This window comes from Suncus etruscus, chromosome 1 (genome assembly GCF_024139225.1).
Source record: "Suncus etruscus isolate mSunEtr1 chromosome 1, mSunEtr1.pri.cur, whole genome shotgun sequence".
NCBI lineage: Eukaryota > Metazoa > Chordata > Mammalia > Eulipotyphla > Soricidae > Suncus > Suncus etruscus.
Genome location: NC_064848.1, coordinates 21,955,201 through 21,963,189, shown reverse-complemented (window position 1 = coordinate 21,963,189; position 7,989 = coordinate 21,955,201). Strand labels below are relative to the sequence as shown.

Genomic DNA, 7,989 nt, shown 5'->3' with positions numbered 1-7,989 from the left:
GGTGTGCACGGCATCGGCCACCCAAGTGAAACTGTAGCCGAGCCGGCTGACCTGATGCCTGCTCTCCTCCCAACCCTGGACATATATGGTTGAGGAATGGCGTCTATTTTTGGCTAACTGGTGCTGGATCTCTGAGAAGGGGGAAAGCCAAGCCCCTGACATACATGCAGCAGACTGATTAGGCCACAGAAGACCTGGAAATCCTGGTAGAAAAGCTTGAGGTTAGTTTCCTTAGAAGGGATTTATTTTCCTTTTTTTCTGAGTGGCGCTCAGCTGAGTGCTTTGCTGCCCCCCCCCCCCCCCCCCCAGTGACTGACCCCTTCAGGTATGGCAGAAACTCCCCAGTAAATCGTGTTTATTTTTGCACTGGTCATCAGTCTCACTCACTCACTCGTTTTAGGAAGAAGCCAGCTGTCCAGAAGGGTAAAGGGCTTATTACCATTTGTGATTAGACCTCTTGGGAATGCTGTTTTGTGCTGTTATTTTTGCTCAATCATGATGTTTTCCCGGCTTGACTGAAATATTCCATTGCCCTTCACTCGACAGAGGGACTTCCTGGCCTTCTGCCTCTATTTTTACTCTCAGTTGTTTCATAAGATCTAGCTCAAGTGGCTTATGTTTCTGGGGGGGGGGGGAGGGGGTTGTGTGTGAGTGGGGGGGGGTGTTTAAACTTACGGCTTGGTTTTTACTTTTCCCTTATGTGCTGCCTCTGTATCTACAAGTTTAATTATCGTCTACACTGCCCTTTAAGCCACCTCCCCATGAGCACTTTTAATTAAGTCAGGTGTCCATAATTACGTATTAAATTCTCTTCTATTCAGAAAATGTTCTTTTGACTTTTAAAACTGCTTAAGCCTGGGGCTAGCGCAGTGGCGCTAGAGGTAAGGTGCCTGCCTTGCCAGCGCTAGCCTAGAACAGACTGCGGTTCGTTCCCACGGAGTCCCATATGGTCCCCCAAGCCAGGAGCAACCCCTGAGCGTTACCGGGTGTGGCCCAAAAACCAAAACCAAAACCAAACAAAACACCTGCTTAAACCCCAGTTCCATCCAGCAGCTATGCCTGGATGTATTGGTTTGCTGGCTGCAAGCTGAGACTTCACTGTATCTCTGCAGTAGATAAAATGTGGAAGGAGGATTGATTTTTCTTCTAGACCACCACCCTACTGGTTACTTTCATTCCTTTTTCTATTTAATTAGAATGTGAAGGCAGGAGGAGGAGGGGAGAAAAAGCAAAGAATGTGAAGGCAGAAGAGTGTTTACTAGATGTGAGAGAAATGCAAACTGCTGGACTTTTCTTTGAAACTGACTTGGTGTAGCATGGTATAGCTTTGTCTTTTAAAGCAGAATATAAATAGCTTAAATTTAGTGGCATTTCTCAAGAAAAGGATAACTAGCTGGTGCTATTTCAAAATACTTGTTATACTTGAAAGCAACACCAGATTACAGCCAAAAGGACTGGGGCATAGCTCAGAGAGCTGGAGAATGCTTTGCATGCAGACACCTTGGACTCAGTCCCTGAAGCACCAAGCCAAGAGCAGCTCTTGAGCACTGCTGGATGTGGCCAACACCACCACAAAATTACAGCTGATAGCCAAAGCCTCTGGACTCTTAGCTGTACTACTCTGCTCAAAAGTACATTAAGCACCCCATATAGGTCTAACAGAATGTCTCATTTTCTCCACTTTTTCAACTCCCTTTCAAACTGGTATTCTGCAAACTAGGTAGAACCATCAGCTTCTTGAAAGGCAGAGCAGGGCCTAATGAGCTCAATAGACTGATTTTGCATGTAGGAGACCTTAGTTCCATCTGTAGCACTGCAGTCCCCCAGCAGTGCTGGAACCAACCACTGAACAATGGAGGGAGAGCACTGGCCACTTGAAGTCATTTCAGTTGATGGTGATGTCTAGCACCATTAGAGCCTGACCCCCTTAGCTGCGTCTCCAAATGGGTTGCAGAAGTGTCCTAGAATACAGGGTGGGTCCACGTGGTGGACAGGCAACAAGGATGGGTCTGACTCAAGGCCAGAGGAGTAGCGGCACCTAACTTCTCCCAACCAACTGGCCTACAGCCAGCTGCAGTCCTCTAACCTAAACAGTTGCTAAAAGGGAATGTTCTGTGGTACCTGAAGGCTCAGTCATTTGTATAGCAGATTCCTATGTCTTCAGTTCTGTACTGACAGGAACAGGTGGGTAACACTAAAGGACAGGGTGAGGCCACAGGCTGATTCTCATTTTTTCTGCTTACAGAATACATGGAAGCAAACTATGAGGCTCAGTGTGAAACAATACTTAACACGGCACTTACTGACCTGGCTCAGAGCCCCCAAACTGTTCCTTGGGGTGCAGCTGACTGCAGAAAGCAAGCCAAGTTTTCCTAAGCTCCATCATCACAAGAAGGTAGAAGTTTCACTCAGTGCTGGGGAGCTTCCCCAGACATCTCTGCCACTGCTACCTGCCCATTAGTCCTTATGCGGGACAGACCCAGATGGCAAGACTTTGGGAAGAACCTACTACTTGTTAAGTGATAGGACCCAGGGTTTCACTTGGCAACCATGGAAGGTTCTGAGAAATAATAGTCAAAGGGAAAGAGAGACCAGAGCTTTAATGACAGGTTTACAGAACAACGAAGCAGAAAAAGTTGTGGTAATACGTGTAATGGGTCAAATGCTGGCATTACAGCATAGCCAGCTTTGGAGGAAGACCATAGGAGTCCAGCTTTCTCAGACATGAGGATCTGCCCAGTCACTGGAGTAAATCATGACAGCAACACATGCTCACTTTTTCTTGCGGGGGCAATGGTGGGGCAGAGGGAGGGGTCTTTTCCTATGTCTATGTTCTACTATCAGGACCCATGCTCAAGCTTCAGAAAAAGACTGCTTATAAGCTTTCCAGGGCTCAAGTGAAGAAACCATGATACCAGTGTAGGACACATGAGCGTCTAGGGGCTAAGGGGGACAAATATATCTAGATCAGCAGGTACACTAGACCACTGAAGGAAAGGCTTGGCTTTGATAAATAAATGTCCCCACCCCCAGAAACTAAGCTGCTGAGTGAGTTAAACAGGGGAGACATGCTACACATAGCCAGGGCCAAGCTACCTCAATTTTGTTCCATTTGCCATCACTCTATATGGAGAACAGAGTGGCTAAGCAAAGGTTTCTATACCACGGAGACAGAATTGTGTTGCCACAGGCAGTTTCTCATGCACTGTGTAGAGGGCTTCGGAGAAAGTTTTTTTTGTTCCAAGGAATCCAAGTCACTCAAAGCAAGCCTAAGTTTTCTGAGCAAGAAGTCACATACTAGAGACATCATGATATGAGAAATTCCAGAAAAACACAAAAGAACCAGCTTTTAAAATAAGTATAATAAGGCTACACAGTTAAAATTTTCAAATACAAACAGGCACATTTACATCACTGGTGTGCAAGTGCACAGTTCAAACAACAGGTCCAATGACTTTTCTAAAAGAGACTTTATGATATTATTGGGATGTTGGTTTACATAAAGTTGAGCAATAAAGTACTACAACAAAAAGAGAGGTGTTCGTCTCTTACATCAAGTTTTGACTATCTGAAGATCATTTTCCCCAGCAAAGTTGTCTAGTCTGTATTGATTTCCATTTGGTATAGTGACAGCTTTTCTTCAACAACACTGCCCCAAGACTCAGTCATAACAGCTGCCTACTCTGAGGCTAATGACCTGAGAGCAAATGTTAGAAATTAATGGTGGTGTATTTTTGAAGCAAAGGAGCCTTAATTCTTCCTCATTGGAGATACTTAGCAAGATCAAAGGAGATGCAGTTTCCAGTTCAATTAGTTGTGCTACATATTAGGGCAAATGATATGAAATTCATTTTTATAGATTAGAACATAATCACCATTTCGTATGTCTCAATCAACTATAATTTAGCATTATAAATTTAAAATGTTTTCTTTTAGACCAGTTTCCAAACTTACTAGGTGTACTTGTCAGAAAAATTAAAATCACTCAGCACCCCTCCACTCCCAGAAACTCCACCTTTAAGTGAACAGAAAGCATACCCCATCATACCCACTCCCACTCCCACCACTGTTCCAGTGCCCCTGCCCCCAGAGGCAGCAATGCTCAGCTTGGAAAGCACTGGTCTACATTCATCTCAGACCTAAACATGATGGCAAAGATTTTCTTTAGACTAAAAATTGAGGCCTGCACTGTCCAAGAGAATTCTACATTCCAATAGAAACCCTAAAGCTGCAGCTGGGCCATTACTGCTGAGCCTTGAATATGGTCAGTGTGACTAAAGAACTGAGTTTTAAAGTGAGTTTAATTAAAATGTAACCACATTTGGCTAGTGGCAACTGTACTGGGATAGAACATGTTTATACATAATTGCTGTTTGGACCTAGTCATATTAACGTGTTTATCTGATGTGTTCTGTTCTAAGAAAATAAGGTTTTTAGCCAACTAATACTAAAGAGGAAATGGAACCATATCTGCTCCTGCAACTCCAAACAGCCAACCTAGGGAAAGATCCAGCAGATTTTGCTTTATATTCATACTTTAAAATCTTAACCATTTTGGGGCTGGAGAGACAGCATGGAGGTAAGACGTTTGACTTTCATGCAGAAGGTTGGTGGTTCAAATTCTGGCATCCTATATGGTCCCCTGAGCTTGCCAGGAGCAATTTTTGAGCATAGAGCCAGGAGTTAACCCTGAGTGCTGCTGGGTGTGACCCAAAAACAAAACAAAAACAAAACAAAAAAAAAAAACTTAACCATTTTTTTCCTTTAATAGAAAAAAATAAAAGTAGCAAACTCTTATTGACTAGTTTAACATGAAATACATTCTGCCTCGGGCCCGGAGAGATAGCACAGCGGCGTTTGCCTTGCAAGCAGCCGATCCAGGACCAAAGGCATCCCGGTGTTCCATATGGTCCCCCGTGCCTGCCAGGAGCTATTTCTGAGCAGACAGCCAGGAGTAACCCCTGAGCATCGGCTGGGTGTGGCCCAAAAACCAAAAAAAAAAAAAAAAAAAAGTAAAGAAAAAGAAATACATTCTGCCTCTTTTAACAACTTCTAGAGAATTGAGAAGGAAGGAAAATGATTGGGACAAGACAATAACATGAAAACTTTATGGGATTCTATGCCTACTAGCTTTTAGAGCTTTCTGCTTCAAATAACCTTCAAGGAATGCCACCACTAGCCCCAAAATCAACAGAGTAGCTTGGAACATTGGCAGAAATCACAAACATCTTCATAGAGGATTCTGATTCCAAATTTCAACATGAGTTAAAATAGGTTTTTCCCACATCTTAATTTTGAAATGAAGATTTGTAAACGCCAGAACAAAACTACAAATACAATGAAAGTACTTTCACCTTGCTCTTCTGTAGGGCCTGGCTTATTAAAAACCCGAAATAGCAAGGAACTTCTTAGAAACCAGTACCTTTACCTAATGCATAAACTAGGCATGAATTTACTGCCAGTGCTACAACTAGTGGGGGCTGAGATGCTGGTTTAAAAAAAAAACAAAAAACAAGCCATGGTTTCCTTTCATTGGATTAACACATACACAATGTAGTAGAATCAAAAACTTTAGACACAATGTATTTGGTCTTATTTGGGCTTTTCTATACTATCTTCCTGTGAACCAATGAACATGAACACTCTTCTCTCTCTCTCTCTCTCTCTCTCTCTCTCTCTCTCTCTCTCTCTCTCTCTCTCTCTCTCTCTCTCTCTCTCTCTCTCTCTCTCTCCCCCACCCTCTCTCTACACACACACACACACACACACACACACACACACACACACACGCCAGACAAAATCAATAGAATAATTCTTCAATCTGCAGTACAGTTACAACTGAGCCAACAAATTTAGTTCTGATAAACAGCTCTGACAGACGCCAAGAGTGGCAAGTGCCCGGTCTACCTAAGGATGTCCTCTCAGTTATCTTCCATAAGAAAAGAACAATTGCTAAGCATCACTGAAGCTTGTGGGCCCCGAGTTCCATGCATGCGTGAGCTTTGATTCAGAATCAACCTGATTTCCATTACAGCTGGGGAAAGGCAGCAGGCAGGGAGCTTGTTCTTCATGATCCAGATCACTTGAGTTCAGCATGTGACAAAACATTGATGCAAATGTGCCTCCAAGTGAGAACTGAACACATTAATATAAAAAGGGTCAATAGAACGAAATTCTTGAAACTACATATAAAACAATTATTACAGCTAAAGCAGCAAATCAAAATATTTGCTGAGGTTTTCTGGTAGAACTAAAAACAAAAATTAGTCGGTGCCCATGTTCAATAAGTCACTACCACTGATGAAACTAAACCCAAAATAGGAAATTGAAAAGTGCATAATGAAATTAAATCTTGGATCAAGTATTTATGGAAAATTGGAAATGTTTGTCGGTATAGTTGACAAATATTGATTGAGAAGAGGTATTAGAGTTTGTCTGATCCGGCTTTGGCCTGGCGCTCCACATAAAAAAGGATGTATGCCTTTGCCTTCACAACGGTGTCTTCATCAGTCTGTGTTACAGTACTGTCATTGAAATGGAACCAGCGGCCTTCATGGGTGGCATATGCTGTATAATGTCCAGAGCCAACCCTGTAAGGAAAAGTCAAATATTAGACTAAGAAGTCACATAAAGATCTATGAAATCATATAATTAATTTGTTAAACATAGATAATCTTATCAGATATCCTAATAAATCCTGAACCATAGTGAAATTACAAGGGATATACTCACACTAATAAACAAGGGGAAAGTGTCACAAACTGAGAAAGTTCTTGCTATATACCAATACTTTTTAAATTCTGGATAAACAACCCCAAATCAAACTAATGGAAGGGAAAAGCATGAAAGAGAAATATCAGTGAGGAGTCAGGGAAGGTAATCAACAGTAAACAATGAAGAATACAAAAAATTGAAGAAAAGTTTAAGATTTTTTAATTAATAGTAAAATGTCAAAGACTAAAATCACAAAAACAAGTAAGGCAATCATGTCTCTTCAGAGAGTTGAAATCATTTAGTTAAAAGGAATGGAAAATAACACATGAAATCTATAATACATTTATGTGGGATGCAACAAACTGACATTTCCATGAGTTGAGAACATAAAACTAAAGGTCTGACTAGGAATATATCAGATATAATTTCTTAAGTCCATAGAAAGAGGATCCTACTGCATTTCAAAAAGAAAAAAATGGGTTGTTTATAAGAAAGTAAAAAAAAAAAAATCAGGGGGAGAGTTGGAAAAAAAAAATTAAACCTGGGGACCAGAGATAGTACAGCAGGTGGTGTTTGCAGGTAACCTGGATGCCATCATTGTTACCTCATATTGACCCTCAAGCACTACCAGGAGTATTCTTCAGTACAGAGCCAGGGGTAACCCATAAGACCACTTGGTGTGGCGCAAAAAATAATAAAATCAGACCTGATGTGATCTTGTATAACTAACTCTCTAAATGGTAAATCTACAATATTCTGAAGAGAATGTTTAAAGTGAACAGTGATTTACTGAGTGAATATATATAGAAGTTCAAATTTAAAGAAAAACAACCATTCTCAGATCAGAAATCAAAAGGTATAATACCACTAATACAAGTTTTTCGAAAAAAAATAAAATTAAGATTGATCTTTAAGCATATAACAGATAAGTCATTACATATAATTTCCCATTTATTTAAATATCAGTTGGCAAAGGAAATAAACACTTTGGAGTAAATTACTCAGGACTTTCTGGGCAAAAAAAAAGACTATTCTGTCTGAATGCTGGGTCAAAAGAACCATTCTCCATTTCACGTTTCCTTTATTCAGTCTTTACAACATTGTCTCAGGGAAATTCATGCACATCAAGATTGAAGGACAGTTCTATTTTACTTATAATTTTAACATCTCTAAACTCACTGTTTAAGATAGGTCAGAAAGAAAGATAATACAGTGAATAAGGTTCTTGGGCTCTAGCCTCACATACAGCTGATCAGGGTTGGATCCCCAGAATCC

At 41.1% G+C, this 7,989-nt stretch overlaps 1 protein-coding gene across 2 annotated transcripts in view; it reads right to left on the bottom strand.

Moving 5' to 3' along the window:
* Nucleotides 1–5,796: 5,796 nt before the first annotated feature.
* USP3 (ubiquitin specific peptidase 3) overlaps nucleotides 5,797–7,989 on the bottom strand; it is a 103,346-nt gene continuing 101,153 nt past the window's right edge. For both annotated transcript variants that reach the window (XM_049784149.1, XM_049784150.1), the window contains one exon: nucleotides 5,797–6,590. In XM_049784149.1, the coding sequence (XP_049640106.1) occupies nucleotides 6,425–6,590 (166 nt within the window). In that variant the 3' untranslated portion in view covers nucleotides 5,797–6,424. The remainder of the gene's footprint in view (nucleotides 6,591–7,989) is intronic.